Source organism: Echiichthys vipera (genome assembly GCF_963691815.1).
Source record: "Echiichthys vipera genome assembly, chromosome: 12".
Lineage (NCBI taxonomy): Eukaryota > Metazoa > Chordata > Actinopteri > Perciformes > Trachinidae > Echiichthys > Echiichthys vipera.
This window is the reverse complement of record NC_139837.1, coordinates 24,279,307-24,299,991: the sequence shown is the minus strand read 5'-3', so window position 1 is coordinate 24,299,991 and position 20,685 is coordinate 24,279,307. Positions and strand designations below refer to the sequence as shown.

The 20,685-nt window shown below is 42.7% G+C and overlaps 1 protein-coding gene across 1 annotated transcript in view; it reads left to right on the top strand.

Annotated features, from left to right (window-relative positions):
- kcnh5b (potassium voltage-gated channel, subfamily H (eag-related), member 5b) overlaps positions 1-12,532 on the top strand; it is a gene marked incomplete at both ends in the record, with an annotated part of 156,443 nt that extends 143,911 nt beyond the window's left edge. The window contains one exon of the mRNA XM_083924468.1: positions 11,438-12,532. Coding sequence (XP_083780594.1) covers positions 11,438-12,532 — 1,095 coding nt within the window. The remainder of the gene's footprint in view (positions 1-11,437) is intronic.
- Positions 12,533-20,685: the final 8,153 nt, after the last annotated feature.

The window sequence follows — 20,685 nt, the reverse complement described above, 5'->3', positions numbered from 1 at the left end:
GCTCTTATGTGCTTCTGAGCGTGCCCTAAAGGTATGGTTCCATTATGTTCCTGAAAAACAAGATGTCAAGGTGTTAAAAATCAGAGCGATCACAGAGTGTGAGAACGACTTTGCAGAATATAGTCTTTTAGCGTGATAATGTACTAAAGTAAAAGAGGAAACTCTAGATTAACAACTTCTCTATTCCCAAACACAGAACATGATTATCTCTACCTCTGCAAATTAAGTCGTTTGTAATTGTTTTCATTCTGAAAAACTTTACTGCACAGAAGTTCATTTTCATTTTTATTTTAGTAACAACTTGATGGTGGGATTGTAAATACAGGCAATCTTATTAGTCACATTTTTGATTTTATAAATGTGTCCAACATTTAAAAACAATACTGGTTTTGAAAAGAAGAAGAAAAAAGGCACTGCATCTGGAGGAATGATGCTCTTTTCTTTTTCTTTCTTTACAGGGTTTGAGGTATCCGAGAGGCTTGACAAGCCAGTGAAATGGACAATAAAAATTAATTAATTTTAAATACTGTATATGTCAAAAAACCCTCCACCTTGTGAGTATGTGCGTGGCCAACAAACCACTGCTCTGTAGCTCCGTACCAGGCTAAATGCTAAGCCCGCCCACTTTTTAAGCAGACCACTCGAATGTAAAGGATTTGATTTGAAAGCAGCAAGCCTAATACGCACCTGCACTTTTGTTTTTATTCAAATGTTTGTGTAGGTTTTATTCATGTAGGAGGAAACTAATTCTTCCCACTGCCTCTCACCAGCCGGCTCAGCAGGAGGTAACAAACTCCCTTTTCTAAGGCTGCGTTCACACTGCAGGTCTGAATGCACAATTCCGATTTATTGCTCAAATCCGATTTTTTGTTTGGCTGTTAACACAGACAGGCCACATTTACAGATGTAAGGTGATGTAAATGTGGCCTGTCTGTGTGAACAGCTCACACTCCTGAAGTGACCCGCATGGACAGTTGATCATTGATGACATCAGGCCGCAACAGTGTTTACGGAAGCAAACATGGCAACGGCAACCAGTATTGTAGGACTTTATGGCACCGTTGGGACATCTCTCTGGAAATGCTATAAAAACAGATCTATTACAATAAGACCCTAGCTTGCACGGAAGTGTCAGCCCAAATACTAAATTACTAACTTCACTCTCCCTCAAAGTCAAAGTCACATTTAACACACCTGGCTGTTCAGATTGCGGTTGCATCCAAAAAAATTAGATGCGTATCTGTCACATATGAGCGAAAATGATCAGATTCAGGTCACTTGTAACTGCAGTGTGAACAAAGCTGTAATTCCAAATCACATCTGCTCGTTCCCCAATCGCAGAAATCCAGGAAGATTTCCGAGACCCTGGACTCTACCAAGAGAACCATTAGTTTTCTGCCTTGTCAGCCAATTAATTACCTTCAGGTGGTGTCTCAGGAGTAAAAAAAATCTTAATTACATTCAATGTCTGGAGTAAAAAGTAGCAGCAGAGTTCTGTGATCTTGTTCTTGTTGTGATGCTGTGCATATCAAGTATGTGTGAATCCAATTATAAAACTAATAATTAGACGTTTAATGAATAAATCTGTACCACCAACTCCTTCGGTTATGGTTGAGATCCTTTGAGGAAGCTGTAAAGGCAACAGAAAGAGATGACATGGTGGTTCTCCTCCAGTCTCATATCAGAAAACACGTCATTTATATATTTTTAAAGAGTGACGCGTTTGTGTTCAGAGTTACAGCTGAGGCAGCAATCTGTGCAGCAGAGGTCCTTCACATAATGTTGGAAATAAAGGGATACACAAATATGTGTATGTGTAATGCAGTTTTCAGAGGACATAAACAACAGAAAAACACAAGAATGATTTTGCTGCAAAGTTAAATGACATAAGGCAGTCTTCTGATCGGACTTACTGATTTTTTTTCAAGGCATTTAGGGTATTCTTGCAAAAAACGCAAGACCCTTAAAGCCGATATTATATTGTCTTTGTACGTGGATAGTATCATCAGACGTCAGCATGGTGTGGACGGCAAAACTGCGCAATTGCGACACCCCATACACAGAGGCTTAAAGGCTCGCCACAGCCTGTTTCCTGTCAATCTTCAGCTGGACTGAATAGTAAAGGCGTGAAAAGAACAAAAAATTGACTATAAACTGAGCGACATTACGCATGAGCGACACTACGCATGAGCGACACTACGCAGGAGTTGTGCGGGGGGGAAACAAATTAAAAAAGAATCAACCTTCATAAGTCTTTCCCTGTGGATTGAGTGTTTTGACACTTACACTGTACTGTATACAGAACCTCTACCTGCTTTAGAGGCAGTTTGAATCATCTGCATCAGTGATCTTACACAGCCTGGAGTGTTTTGTGTGAAGCTAGTAGCTACTAGCGTGATTTGTGTGTAGCTAGTAGCTACTAGCGTGATTTGACACGGACAAGCAGACACACACACTAAACTATTATGCCTACCACGCCATGTTAGGGCTACACAGTCCTTCAAAAGGCAAATAAAAAGATTGCTGACCTGAAAGAAGACATCTGTCGCCTCTCCAATGAAATGAAAAAGAAGGACTCACTCCTGTCCGGTTTCATGTAAGTAGCTTCACAGCAGTCCAAACAAATCAGTTTCATGGAAATAGCATCTCAGCACTCCAAACACATCACTTCCCTCAACGCAGCTATCCAGGACACCACCATCAAATGGGACCCCGTCGCCAACCTTCAACATTCTTCCTGCTCAACTCCTAACCATCAGGAGTCATGGGCTGAGGTGGTGGTCCGTGGTGGGACCAGTCGGGCGGTCCGGTCTGGTGACCCGGCTGTCGCTCTGACATCGGCCGACACTGTCACCTCACCGCGGGAAAGTAATGTCCAGGCGGGCAGCCACTCCACCGTGAGGCCGGATCGACGGCCACTGACCAAACCAACATCGTCTTCTCGCTGTAAGATGTTAAGGGACGCCGTATAGAAATCAAATCAAATCAAATCAACCTTTATTTATATGGCGCTTTTCATACAGAAAAGTATCGCAAAGTGCGTTACAGAGATGTACAGAAGAGGAGAAACATCAGATAAAATCAGGAGAAGAAAGTTAAAAGAACCCAACCCTCCCACAGTCAAGCACAGAGACACACATAAATGTATATACGTTCATTCACACGCCGTACTCAGACGGTCTGGACGTCTTGCTCGCACTGAGCCGACAGAGGATCCTCCATCTGGGTTCCCGGACACATCACACACCTGCCTAGACTGACCACCTCCAGCCGGTGACCACCGGCGTGCAGGCGGGTCGCGCACCTCGAGACCACTGGAGTCCTCCGCCGTCCCCTCCCCGTACTCGCCCCCTCTTCTCCCCGACCACAATGATAACCGGGGACTCCATCGTCAGGAATATTTGCTTCTTCAATGCTGTCACTCGCTGTTTTCCTGGAGCCACCGTGCCAGATATCCTGGACAAGCTCCCGGGGCTGCTGCTCTCACTATCTTCCACTATCAGTCGGGTGATAGTTCACGTTGGGACCAACGACTTAGCCCGGGAGCAGTCAGAGCTGACCAAAAAGGATTTTAATGGTCTTTTATCCTTTTTAAGTGCCTGTGGTAAGTCAGTTTTTATATTTCTGGCCCAATCCCCACAGTAGTCCGTGGAGCAGACTTTTAGCAGATTGCTCAGTCTCCACAGCTGGCTCCAATCAGCATGTACAGCCCTCAACATTGGTTTTATCGACAATTTTAACCTGTATTGGGGCCGTTCAGAGTTCTTCAGGAGCGATGGCCTCCACCCCAGCACGCTGGGTAGCCGCATGCTTTCGGCTAATTTACAGTACGCTGTACAATCTGCACATTCAACACAGACATTAAAATAGCTGTGCTGAACGTGCGCTCTCTTTTAAACGAATCCTTTATCATTTACGATGTAATTTTAGATAACAACCTTGACAGCATTCCCCTTACAGAGACATGGCTTGGCACTGATGCACCTGTTGTTCTCACTGAGGCTTCCCCACCAAATTTTAACTTTTTATTTTCTACTAGAGGGGGACAAAGTGGAGGCGGAACTGCGTCAATCACCAAAAACACCATTTTATCAAATGAAGTCTTTTTTAACAAATATTTATCATTTGAGTATCATGCCTTTGTTTTTAGCAGCCCCCCCATCCTCTGTATGACAGTCTACAGACCACCCGCTATTCCACCTCTTTTAACAGTGAATTCTCAGAGCTACTGTCAATAACACATAGCATGTATAACAGAATACTAATAACCGGTGATTTTATTTTACACATAGATAATTCCTCAGATCCTATGTCGAGAGAATTTTTAAACCTTCTCCATTGCCTTGATTTTAAAAACATGTCACGCAGCCGACCCACAGCAGGGGGCGCACCTTGGACCTGGTCATAACCTATGGCCTGTCCATTGGTGCGCCCTCTGTTGTGTACCTGGCTGTGTCTGACCATTTTTGTGTGTTTTTTACAATCACCAGTTTTAACCAGCAGGAGGCCCCAATGAGAACAGTGAGGAAACGCTACCTAACTTCTGAAGTGGCTGCAAAATTTATCCAGATTTTACAGAGCACTCCGGCAGAAATTTTACCAGCAACATGTGATTTTATTGTTGATAATTTTAACCATAAAATAAAATCAACGCTGGACTTGGTGGCTCCCCTCTCAATAAAAAGAAATATGACAAGACCGACACCCCCGTGGAGAAATGCAGAAACTAAAAAACTAAAGAGAGACTGCAGGAGTGCTGAGAGGAGATGGAGAAAAACAAAACTGACTGTTCACTATGAAATTTTACGTGAACATCTCAAAACATACAATACATCAAACAGTCAAGAATCTCCCATTTCCATAAACTAATCAACGAACATAAAAACAACCACAAATTCCTCTTCTCCACAATTGACCTTTTAACAAACAAAAATTTTAATAGATCCTCCAAAACACCAACTGACGCCCTTTGTGAGGACTTTGCAGACCACTTCAGAAATAAAATCAATGACATCAGATCGAGTCTTTTACCCCAACAGATTTCCAATGTTGACACACCTGGATCATTGATTTTACCCGAGGAAACACTGGAGAGTTTTGCCCTGGTTGATGCGGGGACACTTGGTCGAGTCCTCTCCCAAGTAAAGTCCACAACCTGCCTATTAGATCCAATTCCCACACCGTTTTTCAAAACACTTTGTGGATTCTTTGAGGATCAGCTTTTATACATGGTGAATTGCTCTCTTCAGACGGGGGTCTTTTCCTGCCTCCTTTAAAGCGGCGGTGGTGAAGCCCCTTCTGAAGAAGAGCAATTAAGATCCCAACATCTTTAATAATTATCGGCCTGTATCCAGCTTACCGTTTTTAAGTAAAATTTGGGAAAAACTTGGTTTCAATCAAGTAAATTACTTTTTAATTGCAAACAACATTTTTGAGAAGTGTTAGTCTGGTGTGATGTTTGACTCTGAGCTCAGTTTTATTCCGAGTCTGCCCGTTTCTCTCTCAGGCCAGCAAGGAGGTGCTGATGCATGCTTTTATCTCTTGTCGTATAGACTACTGTAATGCCCTGCTCTCTGGCCTTCCCAAAAAGAGCATTTCGAATCTACAATTATTACAAAACTCAGCTGCACGAGTGCTGACAAGGACCAGAGGGCGGGAGCACATAACACCAGTTTTAAAGTCGCTGCATTGGCTCCCTGTGCGTTTCAGGATTGATTTTAAAGTTCTTCTACTAGTTTTTAAGTGTCTTAACGGTCATGGGCCCTCTTACCTATCTGATTTGCTTTTACCTTATCGGCCGACACGGACCCTGAGGTCCTCCGGCACCGGCCTTTTAACCATACCACAGATAAGTTCAAAAAAGCACGGGGACGCGGCTTTCAGTTATTATGGGCCTGACTGTGGAACAGCCTGCCGGAGAGCCTCAGGGTCGCGGAGACTGCTGAGGTTTTTAAAAAGAGGCTTTAGACCCATCTTTTTAACCAGGCTTTTAGTTAATTGATTTCTTTTAGGAAGTGCTAATCAGAGCACTTTTTATCCTTTTTTACTGTTTTAACCTCTGTGTTTTAGCCTTCATGCTTTTATTTATTTTTATGGCCTCATGTGTTATGCTCTTATGCTTTTATTTTCTATTTCATGTTTTAGCCTCTATGCTTTAATGCTTTTATGTTTTAGTCCCTCGTGTTTTTAGCCTCCATATTTTAACCCTTTACTGTTTAGGCAACAGTTTTTAATCTCCAGTGTTTACTCAGGGGGCCTGCCAGTTTGGGAGTTGTCTCTGATCTGGCCGCAGGGGGTGCTGTCCCGTGGACAGTTCCGGCCCGGGCAGCTAGGGGGCTCTGAACTTTGGTTTCGGAGGCTCCTGTCTGCCTGGGTCGGGGTGGTCTCTGTGGCGGTGCTCCCTGTGACCTTAGACTGGGACCTCTCCCAGTGTGGTTGGCCCCCCAAAGGTAGCTTCCTCTAGACTCCTCTGTACCTCAGGTCTCGCTGCCCGGCCATGTCTCTGTACTGACAGCTAGTGTTTGCGTAGGTATGAGTGTGTGTGTCTGTGTGTCAGCGTGGCTGTGTGTGTTTTTGTGAATGTGTGAATGAACGTATATACATTTGTGTATGTCTCTCTGCATGACTGTGGGAGGGTTGGGTTCTTTTAACTTTCTTCTCCTGATTTTATTTGATGTTTCTCTTTTTCTGTACATCTCTGTAAGGCACTTTTTCTGTATGAAAAGCGCCATATATATAAAGGTTGATTTGATTTGATTTGATAAACTACACAAGTGACTAATTGAGCTGTGCACCTCCAAATCAGACCCTCGCAAACAAGGACAGTATAATTTTGGCTTAAAGCGGGAAACCATGAGACGCTCAACAACTCACTGACATTGAGACAATTACTAAAAGCTACTTCAGTCTCTGTCTGATCGGGGTCTTACTCTTGTCTTATCCCTATGATGGTTTGTTTAGTTTTCTTGGGGACTGTGTTATTTCCAGCCTCTGATTTCTCTTCATTAGCATATGCATCCTCAAAATCTGCATACGGAGCTCTCTGGAGTGCACCATGGCGCTCTCAGGGGAGTGTGGGGTGAAGTATGAAAGGACCACACTGACTTAATGCACATCAGCTCTCCACAGTTTCCAACCAGTTGATGCACAGCAGGCAAACAGCGGCAACCATCTGTTGTGCTTATGAACTGATGATCACAACTAAAGATTCACTGCTCTACTGTCACATGCTCACCGATGCTGAAACATTAGTTGATTGATGGTACATTTACTGTTGCAGGGTTCAAACCTGTGACAGAGTGGCCAAGTAATTCATGCACTGTCTAGTACGTTTTAGACAAACACACTTTTTGAAGTGGCACATGTGCTTCTCTGTACACTGGCTGTGTTTCAGAAACTCTTGGAGGACGCAGGTGTGTGTGTGTGTGTGTGTGTGTGTGTGTGTGTGTGTGTGTGTCAGGAAGCATCTGTCACATAACTGCTGCTTCCACTACGATGCTAATATGTTTGTTTTTCTCAGATTTGGGTTTTGTTGGATGGTTTTTGTTGCAGCTCCAGTACGGCACTGTTTACTCTACTGTGCTGATGTCTGAACTCAGGAAAAAGCCTTTAAGCTGCACAGGGTTCAGTTTTAGTGCAACTGTGTCTTCTCCTACTAATTAAGATGCCATATGTTTGTCCTGTTTGTGGACCAAAGGCAAAATAGAGAGGAAAAATAAAAAAAATACAAAGAGCCTTCAACTGATTGTTTTTCAGAGAAAGCTTATTGGAACATTTGAAAAAATTACACATTGTCTAGTGCAGCTTTAATTATGATTTCCACTAAATAATACATTTTTGAGGGCAGTTCATTTAGTAGTTTTAAACCTTTTTAAGGATAAAACTAAAATATCAACTGTATGAAGTGTATACACAGCTGGTTGTAGAGCAAGCAGTTAATCAAACCAATTGGGAGACAAGACTTATATGATATAACGGGGTGCTGGAGTACACCTGTACTTCACTGCAACAAGGTAAGAAGTTGTTAGTTTTGGTGTGTGTGACCGCTTTCCTGCGCTGATGCACCAGAAGGCTGCCGACAAAGCTGATTTGCACTAAGAACAAGTAGTTTATTAACTCCACAACAACCTTGTTACATGAGCAGCATATGTGATTGGCTACAGGGGATATCCGTCTGCCAAACAGAAATCATCTGTATTAATTAAGCTGAATATTGCTCTGCCTTTGGTTTGACCATACCATGAGTAATTCCATGTTAAAACATATACAACTATGAAGTGTACTGATGTTTGCTGTTAATAACATCCACTTAAACAGGGTATTGTACAGTATGTCGGCCAATCAGAAATCAATATATTTAACAAACATATAAAGAGAAAAGTTTGAAAAAAGATGTTATGGAAAAGAAGTGCTATTTAAAAGAAAAATCATTTACTCAAATGTGTCGGAAAGATGTTAAAAAGCCTCTCAAATGATTCACCAGAGGAGGAATTCGGATACAAGTAGTATCACTGCTCAAGACATTCACATGAAGTCTGCATTTTTACTTCAGCAAGTGCTCAATAACTTTTAATGAAACCTAATTTCATAACTGATTCAGGTAAAAAGCTAAATAATTGTGTCATAATATAATATATTTCATTACTGCATTCATGGTTTCACCTCAAACTCTCCTTCATACATATAAAGGCACTAATGGGGGTTTGTGACGCTGCACAGCAGATCTCACTCTTTCTATGATCTGTGTAGTAATCATAGACTCAGTGTGTTAATATGCAGCTGTTCATCCGAGTGTCTCTTGAGGAGCCATTTATCAATCTCGCCTCCACTTAGGACTTATCAGACGCTGACGAGAGCGAGCCTTTCAACAGCATTACTTATAATTCTGCTGTTCTGTGTGTGCGTCACGCTGGACGGCTGCTGCGGACAAGAATGAGGCTCCATATGTGAGTGCTGGCTGTTGAGGAGACAGAAGGATGGAATAATTGCATCAGAAGAAATGAATTTGAGAAATGTGTGGGGTTACTCAGCCTGGTGCCACTCGGTCAAAGCGCTCATCCTGCAGAGCTCTGCAAGGCCAACTATGTATAGTCTTTGGCTGCCAGTCAGTGTGTCAGTATGTCTTTGTACTGGTTGAATAGACAGACCCAAAACTCCAAAGCATGTAACAAATATGTTCATAATCAATTAATCTGCAGATTTCTTTCTCTATTAATCGTTTGGTCTATAAAATGTCAAAAAATAATAAAAATCATACTCCAAGGTGGAGGAGGGGGGTGACCGCAGCAGGGGTGCGCGCCTCCCCCGCCCGGTCGATCCGCAGCTCACTCTTGGTGATGCCGCTGTCACAGGAGTCTGTCTTGCGGAGGGGATTGTTGCAGGACACCCCGACCTCCTGGGTTTAGATGAGGGGTGGCGTCTGGGTAAAGCGTGCAGGAGGCGGAACATGTTAAGTCACAGTCATGTAGCCAGTTTGGTATTTGGTCAGAAAGAAGAAAAGTCTCTTGGGGCTCCTTGAATTTTTCTGATCCTTCTGAACAGAAGATCCCAAATCTCATCGTCTCTCCACTTCAACATTTGTTGCTGTCTTTGTGTAAATCATCCTTCTTCTTCACCCTCAGATGTTTGTATTCTTTCAGTTTTGCACAAGTTGCATGATTAAAAATGTCATCAACATGTCCACGGTACCGTTCACAGGGAATTTGCCGGACAATGACCTGCTCTGCTTCCACAGGGGCTCAGTTGGACATCACACTGACTAGTCGGGAGCTGGCAGTGTTTAATGACTACTCCAACTGATTCTGACATTAGCATTTTCACATACAGCTTCTGTAGCTAATGTCTTGATAAATTCACAGTGCATGTGTGAAAGGATCTTCTGAATGTCCTGCAGGTCTTGTTTAGCCTTCTTTTACAGTAAGCCAGTCAGCCCACGGTTACATTTTATATTTCTATGTTTAGCTTCAAAAAAGTTGGGGCTAACCCTACTGCCAAAAAAGACTGCAACCTACTTTAGATTGCCTCAGGCCTTGGAGTGATATAGAATGTCCCAGAATGCCTTAAGCCGGGGGCTAAGTGTAATAGATACAAATATAGAAACAAAAGTTAAAGTTGCTGAACCTAATCTGAAACATGTAAATGCATGTATTGCGTCAGCCGCACAGTAGAAACATCATCAACGCGCTCGCTGTGAGTTCTGCAGACAATAACCTGACATTACTGTGTTTGCATTCTCATATACAGCTCCTCCTCCTAATGTCTGGATACATTCAGGGTTGCAGTGCATGATATAAAAACTGTCAAGTTCTACGTAAGATTCCATTAACTTTCATCATTTGTGGACAGTGAGCTTAGTAAATATGTATGTGACTGAAAACATTAATACATGCTTGAAGATAAAGAAATGTTGGCAACTTAAAGAAAAAGTTGTACACACACTCAGTTTACTGTTGAGATGCACTTTGCTCTTGATGTGATAACAGGAAGCGACTGTGCTGAAGTTAATACAAAGTGATTGTTAGTTAATGGAGGTTCATTGTATTTGATCCAGTCGCATCATCGTCATCGGCTCACTCGTGACAGATCCTTGTTTTGATTTATACACAAAGACAGAGGACTCATTGCTCCCTTCAGGAAGAGACTACTGAAGGAGGGAAGGGTGGGCAAACTCCTCCCCGGTGTTCGGTTTTCACCAGTTTTTAATCAAACAACACTCGACTTCTTCGTCACAGGTAATTTAATTTAAAGAGTTATTCTTTCAGGTTTTGCCTCCAGGGAGCCGTGGAGATTTGAAATGATGCTCTTCTAGCTGAGCAGACTCAGGAAGGCTGGATGAGCAGGAAGTATGGATGGATGAAAGTAGAGAGTTTAGGAGGTAAAAGTGGTCAGTTTGGTGGATTATGGATTGACAGCAAGGTGGGCGACTCCCCTCTCTTCTAGCTTTAACTCAAAGATCGACTCAGCATGCCAGCTATTGGGAGCATTATCATTTTAACTAAGAATAACGCTTAAATCGCCAGTTGGATGGCTGACTGCCTGCCTGGCAGGGATTTCTGTCATTCCCAGTGTAATTACTGTGTAAGGAGAGCCAGGAGAGTGTGGCGCCAGACTTGGGCTGAATAATACAGGGGGAGGTGTGGGAGCATTGATGGATAATTGAACACAGATCTCCGGAAGTCAGCTGCATTTTGCATTACCTGTGTGCACTGCAGAGAATTTCCTGACACGTGAATGTGCTCAAGTGAAAGAATTGAGATGGACTGGCAGATTTCCATAATAATAATTCTTCTTCTTTTTCTTTCATTCATTGCCTTTATCTCCAGTGATTAATGTGCAACGCTCAGTGGAGAATGCCAGAGAGAGAATTATTATTCATAGTATTCATATAAAGTGTTCTGATAAGCACCGTGTTGTTCTTTTCCCTATGTTTCCCCTGCAGATCATTTTTCGCAAGATCAGTGAGGTGAAGAAGGAGGAAGAGGAGAGGCAGCGAGCAAAGAACGAGGTGCAGCTCACCATCCCGCAGGACCATCCCGTCCGGAAGCTCTTCCAGAAGTTCAAGCAGCAGAAGGAGCTCCGCAACCAGGGAGCTGCAGCCGCCTCGCAGCTGGACCTGGAGAAGAACCAGCTGCAGGTGGAGCACCACCCGCACCTGCACCCCCAAAGCCTGCAGCTGGGCCACTCAAGCCTGCAGCACTCCCTGCCGCTCAGCCTGCAGCGCCCCCACTCCTCTATGCAGAACGGGGCTCCGCCCAGCAGCAGCGTGCTGACCGTGTCTCAGGTCACACCCATGCAGAGCTCGCTGGCGTACAGCCATCCTGGCGAGCCTCCCGCCAAGCAGAATAACTGTGATATCATGGAGCTGCAGCCCAGTTCTGCTGGAGGTGGAGGTGAGCAGACTGTCAGGCTCAAAGTCAGCACCAGCCCCGCGCTGGTGAAGCCACCCGTCAAGGCCACCGGCTGGATGCGTCTGAAAAACAACATGGCTCCAGTGGAGGCTAGGAAGGAGGGGCTGAACAACAATGTCAAGGCTGTTTCCGTAGAGATGCTCTCTCAGGAGGGAAAAGGTCAGGACGCAGGAGGGGGTGGGGATATACAGGAGGTCGGGGTGTCCTGCAACAATCCCCTCCGCAAGACAGACTCCTGTGACAGCGGCATCACCAAGAGTGAGCTGCGGATCGACCGGGCGGGGGAGGCGCGCACCCCTGCTGCGGTCACCCCCCTCCTCCACAGCCCTCTCCCCGGAGGAACCGGGTCCCCTCACCCTTTCTGCCCCATCCCAGAGCAGGCCCTGCATGCCGCGCTGCACGAGACCCGGCTGGAGCTCCGGGGGGACATACAGACTCTGGGGGGCCGTCTGGGCGCCCTGGAGAGTCAGGTAGCAGAAATTATCCAACTGCTATCGGAAAAGAAGCGCCCCTCCGTGGGGGCGCTGTCTGTCGCCACCACACCCAAAACCAAAATACAACGTCAGGACATTTTCACAGTTTCTAGGCCCGTTTCTCCAGACTCAGAGAAGGACGAGGGGCTCTGAAGAGAGCTCAACCAGTGGTGTAGAGAATGGAACACAGTGATCACATGACACATTGTTCTACCATGATCACCTTTATCAGTTCAAGGTTATGCTCTTTTTTTGAGCATCCAGCTCCGTCGGCTCCAGGAACACCACTGGTCTTAATCCTCCCAGATAAAAAACCCAAAACTGGCTTCTTTAACATTTGCACACTGACTTCTATCTCCAGCTCATGTGGGTCCAGACTCCACGCTGGCCTGGATCCCCTTTTTGTGATTGTACATACCTCTCTATGCATGTCCAGCTGGATTCTGGCCTGCCAAAGAAACAACTAATGAACGTACTTATTGCCTGTATATTATGCAGTTGACTGCATGCAAATTGAATTTAAAGAGAACTGACATTTTATTGAGCTACACTGTACATATGAGTATTTTTCATTGATGATTTACAATGTGGACATTCAGGGTTTGCATACTGGTAGCACTATAAACATTGAACAAAAGGGTTTACTGGCAAAAGGATTGTGCATGGATTATTTATTAATATAGAACTCGAAAGGGATGGAGGTTTTTTTTTTCTTTGCCTGTGAGATGAAATAGAAATCTCGCCCTCCAAGAACACGAATTCCCAAATGTGATGAAGTGAATTATCTGGTATGTTTTTATATATTACTTAGCAATTGTGCTTCTTATAATGATTTCTATTTTTGATTATGGAAATATCCTTGGCCTCAGTTTGATGTCGGGTAAACCCTTAAATGATTATTTTGTTAGAATCCTATTTGTGTCTATGCATCGCTTGGGTACACCGCTAGAATATTCAGATGACCTTTGTTGTCCTGTGGGTGAATGAAGGATGTTTTTGTTTTGTTTTTTGTTCAATTCCTCTGCATGTATCAGGGATGGCAGAATGCACTTTGGGTAAAACCGGGACAACAGCAGGCTGGGGGAAATAACACAGAATTTAGTTCACATAGTCCACTCAGCACAGTGACATGTAATCCCAAAGCCCAGCACCACACACGGCAGTCTTAACCAGCGAGCGCCGCTCCGAAGGCTGCAGCTTCAACGCAAAAAGCTCAAGTAATAAAAAAATGGAATACTGTACTTTTTATATCAGTTTTCTAAATCTGCATGCAAAGGAGTAGTTTTATGCTCCAGAGTGCGTACTTATAGATATATAAAGATAGATATATGTGTGTTTTTGTGTGTGTGTGAAAAAGCTCTTCACACACACAAACACACACACACAAAGTGTGGCGGCGTCACCGAATGCAGAACATTCGGTTTTTTAGGACTTGTGAGATTCGAACGCTGATCCCTGACCCCCCCCCCCCCCCCCACCCCTTAACCTAAAGTGCATCACATACTGAAACACACACACACACACACATTCAGGATCATATTTAATAAGGCAGAATAATAATAATAAGGCAGAACATAGATGTATGGTGATCATCATGGAGAATTGAAATAGTTTTAAATGATTTGATTCATTCTTGCTTAATATCTAGAGTGTGAGCTGATGGAGGGGGGGGGGCAGGAAACTGGCTCATGTGAGTTCAGGTCAGGTGGCCGCGTTAGGGGGTTGTTAGCTTTCGGATAAATTAACAGCTGGTTGGGCTATTTTCACACCTGTATTCAACAGAAAACAGAAATTTGGGGAAAATGACGTGCAATTCAGCCTCAACGGCTCATATTACGCTGTAGCCAGGAGATATCCAGGTGAACCTCTTCCAAGGTTATTCTTGTTTGCGGTCCGATTAGCAACTTGAGACGTCCAAATTGAGCTGAAGATAGCTGAAGCATGCTCAGACGTTATTGGTCCATAGTACAAAAAGAAACCTTCTGCTAACCAAGTCTTCATGCAGAGATTATGAATCCCACAACTTTTCTACCTTCCCGTGTAGCATATATGATCTATTTTTTTCCTCAGGGACAGTGCATATTAATAAACACTACTGTAAATATACAGTGTTCATCTAACAGATGACTGGCAGCCTAAAATCTAGATGCAGGCTTAAAACAAACGTCTTAATGTGAAACATATCAGTTACAGTAAATGGAAAACACAACAATAGCAAGAATAAATGTCGGTGACGGTTCAACAAATCAAAATAAACATACAGAGCAGTTTTGTGCAACAAAAGACCTAAGCAGAGACAAATGTGAGCAACAGGACCGTTCAGCAGCACATAGTGGTTATTGACACACCTCCAACTATTGCTTGTAAGTAGGGATGCTCGATATTGGCTTTTCTGCCGATATCCGATATCCGATATTGTCCAACCCTTAATTTCCGATACCGATATCACCTGGTACCGATATATGCAGCCTTTTTACACCAAAATTCATCACATATCACCTATTATGGAATTAACACATTATGCCTAATTGTATTGTGATGCCCCACTGGATGCAAACATAAATGCAACACGGCTTTTCAAATGTAAACACAGTCTGTACAAAATAAGTTATTGAAAAAAGTGCCATTCATTTAATTGTTTGTGTTTTTAGAGAGAATATTTTGCCTCAAACAACACTACAGACAACATCACAACAAGGAAGATGCATATCTTCAGTCCAGAGTAGTAAACAAACTTAGTTTTCTTTTTCCAGACTGAGTAACGACTGAGCCGGAGCTTGGCAAATAATACAATCAATAAATTAGCAGTCAAGCTCAACATGCTAACCTGTATTGGATCTAATGGATACAGCACCAGAAATTACCTTCTCGACGTGACGGTAAACAACGCTGTAAAGTTCAGGTCAGCACTGGTCTGAGAAATACTTGTGACTGGGCGTTAAACAGACATAACGGGGCTCCAGGAACTCCACACGTTTGGTGAATCCGGCATCCTGAACGATAGAAAAAGTCTGTTTCTCGGTGTCGGCTGTTGCTTCTTTTCATCACTTTGCTGCACAGATGTAGCGTTTAACTCCGCATGGTTCTTCTTGAGCTGGGTGATCAAATGTGATGTATTAAAGGAAGACGCCTTGTTTCCTCCTCTCATAACTAACTTACTGTTAATAGGTGACACTTGGAAATACTTCCAAACCACGGACATCTCATGCACCGGGAGAGCTGAAGCTTGTTAGCCACGGTTAGCAACCTACGAGTGAAGCGTGTTGTTGTTATACGTCATCAAGCACGCGCCTGTAAACGGCCCGTGTTGCATTCAGGTACACTCGGAAATGCTGAAGCCTACGGCCCGTGTTGCATTCAGGTACACTCGGAAATGCTGAAGCCTACAGAACTAACATCGGTTGTAAAAACCCGATACCGATAATTCCCGATATTACATTTTTAACTCAATATCGGCCGATAATATCGGTGGGCCAATATTATCGGACATCCCTACTTGTAAGCCATGTTTGTAACTTTCTAGAGAAGGACCTAAGTAGTGAGTGCCCTGAGTGCTAGGATTGGCCAGTTGTCCATGTTGGCTGTCCTCAGCCTAACCACTCGAGATGGGCCTCACCAAGATGAGTATTGGGATTCGTAATAACACACGGGAAACACAAAATATGAAAGAAATAATCTACTCTGCATACCTCTGAGTCTAATGCCAGGATCAGAGTACTCATAGTGGCCCAAGGGTGTCAGGAAAGAACATTGGTAGATTGTGTCAACACTTAAAATGAGCTGATAGAATGAAACATATCAGAATGTATTTGCCCTCTTTAACAACTTTCACAGCATCTGGGATGTCCTGCATGACAATTCAGATGCCAGGGATGTTAATCTAACCGATCCAGGAAGTCTTCAGACACAGATATGCTTGAATAAATAATATATATAATAAATGATTTATGCTAAGTATTCTCCTGCAGAGGACTTGCAATGTGCAAAAATATTTACTGTTCTAAATTGCCTCACTTCGAGGCGATGGGACACAAAAAAGGACAAAAAAACACGTCTGGTGTGTGTATTTGACCCAACCGTTCATATCACCTTTCTTCCAGAGTACTTTGAATGTGTAATGCTGGCACGTATGGTTTTATATTGGAGTCGATTGAAAGCCCGGTGCATGTCATCTATTTTTCTGTGTAGAAACATATTCCAGCGACTGGGTTGCATTTCCAGTTTTCTGCCTCTCAAAACTTCCCAACAAACCATACCGACTGCACTGAATTTAAATATGTCTTTTCCTTCTTGTGTAGAAGTTCATCATGATGGACTCGTTCAGATTTGTCTCTCTGCTGTCAAAAAAAATGGAAAAATGAGGATAGAAAACTTTGTAATGCTAAATGGCATGAAATCATGCGAGTTGAATACTTCAGAGTTCAGAAATGAGATTTCTATCACACTATGCTAATCAGGTTTTTGCTTTGGAACATTTTTTTGAAAGAATACCGTTTTAATGGCTTCCTTCATTCAAATGGTTCTTTCCTGGGCCTTTTTTCTGTACCAACCTGCTTCTCTCTCTCTGTCACCACAGGGAGCTTCTGCTTGTTTCTCTGCTGTCGGCCACTGAGCGGATCCCCTGCAAGAAGCAGGGGTAAGTGCCTTGCTCAGGGACACCTCAGCAGCAGTCTCAGGCAATCTGGCCTCCTTTTATAGTGTGAACCCAGAAATTAATCTATGAGAGGAGTTTTCCATGATGGCTACCACTGTACCTGTAGAGCAGCAAATGCTTAATTTCTCTTAACTCACTGACATAATCAAATTTTATGCAAAGCTATGCAACATTTCTCCTCTTACAGCTGTTAAGAGACTGATGGACTTTAACTGTCCCATAGTATATAGTGTCAATAGGCAAGCCAGTATTATGGGTCATTATCACAAATATATCTATACGAAGGATTGAGGATTTGTTTGTTTGTGCAGTTAGGATTTATTATTTATTTTTTTGTTTGTTATTGACAGGATAGCTCCAAAACAAATTACAAAATTGCCTTCGGTTTTGAGTCGGATAGGATCTACTCAATCCTCCAACACATACATCCACACTAATATGAGGTGTGGTTAACGTTGTGAAACCTTTGCCGCTTGTTGAGGTTTCGGCATCAAAACTACTCATTCGATTTTTTTATTTTTTACGTAAAGGCAACGTTGACTTTTGGTAATCCACAGGACATGAACAGTGGCCTCCTGGGTGAAAGTCCTGTTTGTTTGACCCCGCTTTCCTCCCTACGTGGACTTTTCCGATCTTTATCCCAAGTCACCTGACTTCCTCTTTTGCTCCCGGCATGTCTATGACGGCCACCAGAGGGCACCGCCACAAGAAACATAAATATGGGTCTTCATAAACTGCTTGTACAAACCTCTTTTGACCTCTACTCACGGACTTGTTTTAGTCGTCTTTCTCCACTCTCCACACAAGCTTTGACTTTTATCCAGGTCTCAATTTCTAAATTGAGTTTGAAAGAAAAATCCAGCATAATCCACTTACTAAAACTGACACTAAATGGTATTCCCCGTACAGTTTGACAAGGAAATTCTTCCAATCTAACATCAGGTTTTTGGCCACCAGCAGTCATAGAGGGACAAATCTTATCGTATGTCCAGCCGCAGAAACGGAAAACAAACCATAACACAATGCAGTCACAGCTTGTGTATTTATGAATCTGCAGATGGCAGCGTGTGTGTGTGTGTGTGTTTGTGTGTGTGTGTGAGGTAAAGTGTTTTTGTAGTTTGACCAACTGGGCACGACTCACTGAGGCTCTCTCTGATTTGGCACCAGAGACTCTTCTATGGGAGACGTTAAAAGCTTTTTGGGAAAAAACAGGAAATCACTTACTGACAGAGAAGGAGGAATATTGGGTGCAGCAAATATTAACAACTCCCAGAATGCACCAAAACATCACAGATGAGTTGTATCTGTCTGAATTTAAGAGTAATGATGGATTTTCCCTGTTAAGATCTCTGCTGATGTTCACTTTGATTCATGCTGAAAATCACCCCGAACATAAACAAAAGCCATAATCCAATCATATAAACTGTATAAACAAACATTTATTCTCCCTGTTCTGCACTTCTAAAACGTTTTAAGACTTGAAGAAGCAAATTAGTTTTATCATCGCCTTGATAGGACGTCCCCCAAACCAGAATGTAAATTCTAAATTGTCACACTACACACTTCAGCTGGACACAGTTTTCCCCATAACGTCTGCATGCAACAGATTCTCCAGTTGTTACCTCAGAGCAGCAAGAGATATATCTATTTTTTATAAGTATAAGTATATTACCATATCTAACAAAGGTTTATGAATATTATATGTGACTGCTGTTTTAAAGTCAAATTTTGGTTTTGTGGAAAAAAGTCACTTAGACACATTTAAGTCAAATTTCTTCATACATTTACAAATCTGTGACAGATGAAGTCATACAAGTTTTCTTGAGCTCAACTGTTCAGCATGGTGAACTCGGAGGGGTCTGCATTTGTGTGAGTGACAGCCGCTTCTTACTCCTGCCGTCGTGGTCAAAACCAGCTTCCCCTCTGCTGCCTGCCCTTATTGAAACGACTGGAGGCAGTGAGTTACCGTGCAGTGAAGTGAAAACTGCTTTATAATCACTTAATAGATTAACCAATTTTAAAAAGCTGAATCAATTCATTAAAATTGCATTTAAGTAGTCAATAAAAACTCTAAATAATATGTTTACATAATTCAATCTGCCAATTAGTAAATATATAATTTTTTATTCAAATAATAAATGAATAATTGAATACTAAAATTAATTTAAAATAGGTGTTCAGTGTTACTTTTTGTTATTCTATTTACAGCCAATCAAAACACATCAGACAGTTGATTTCCTGCTTTAACGTACCGTTTGTTTTTGCTTTAATTTAAAGAGGACCTATTATGCTTTTCCGTCTTTTCTGACTTATGAATGTAGTTATGTTTTATAGTCACGTTTAATAATACCAAAGTGTCCAATAATGAAGTCCTTGCAATTAGACGTGAGCCCTGCCGACCGTCTGGGTTGGCTGTGCTCAGCTCCAAACGCTGGGGTGTCAGTCGCAATCAGAGATTTCTCAGAATTTCCGGGATTTGTCCCCGTTGAAGAATCCTGACTTCCTTAGTGTCATGCTGTTTCACACAGGCTCAAACTGTAAACTCTAAGTTCGGCTATTTTTACGCTGTTTTGGTGTTTATTTCGGAAGTTAACCTGTTAAAGCTAACCTGTTAAAGCTAACTTTAGCATGTTGCACAGCTAATGTGGCTAGCATCCATGTAGACTGTGTTTTCAGCTGCTGAGGTAACTGATTCCGGTTATCGTAAGCGGCATAACATTTACCGGCACCCGGCATAAATAGTTGACCAATCACAGACGAGCAGACCAGCCGACCAATCAGCACACTGGGCTTTTTTGGGGGCCAGAAGCTCAGACAGAGCCTGCCACACAGAGGTGCTGCATGGGTGCTGTAGCAATGGACAATATGAGAAATATAATCTGTTTTTGAAAGATCAAAGCATGTAAACCTATTATAGTTGACCTGAGAAATACAAATATGACCCTGAAAAGTAGCATAATAGGGCCTCTTTAAAGATGTGTAACTCACGGAGCAGCTGGAGCTCTGGTTGGCCAGAATTCTGCCAACACATAGCAGCTGGCCTCTGTTGTAAATTAAATAATAAATAGTATAACAAGAAAAAGACAGAATACATCGTTTTATAATGCATTATTTAATCTCTAATGTTATGAATCAAATTATAATAGATTTTTAAATGTTTGAATTTATTGATTTATTATAATGAACCACAGTAAACGTCTATATAGACCACAGTGGTATACGCACACGTCTGCAATACTGTGACAGTTGGAGTCATTTTATACGTTGGGCAGGAAGAAGAGACGGCGCTCTGAAAAACTTTTAGTGCTGAGTAAGAGTTGCTTTAAAATATGAACATTTTTAAATTTAAATACATGATTCTATCATTGCTCCCACAGTGGTTAAGGCAGGATGATGGCTTCAACCGCGTTTCTGCAGTTTGAGAGTTTTCCTGTCAGCAAACTGAAACAGAGTTTGTGAAGAGACAACACAAACACTCACACACACACACACACACACACACACACACACACACACACACACACACACACACACACACACACACACACACACACACACACACACACACACACACACACACACACACACACACACACACACACACACACACCTTTGAGTGCAGGACTTTTTGCCACTTGAATGTACAACCTCA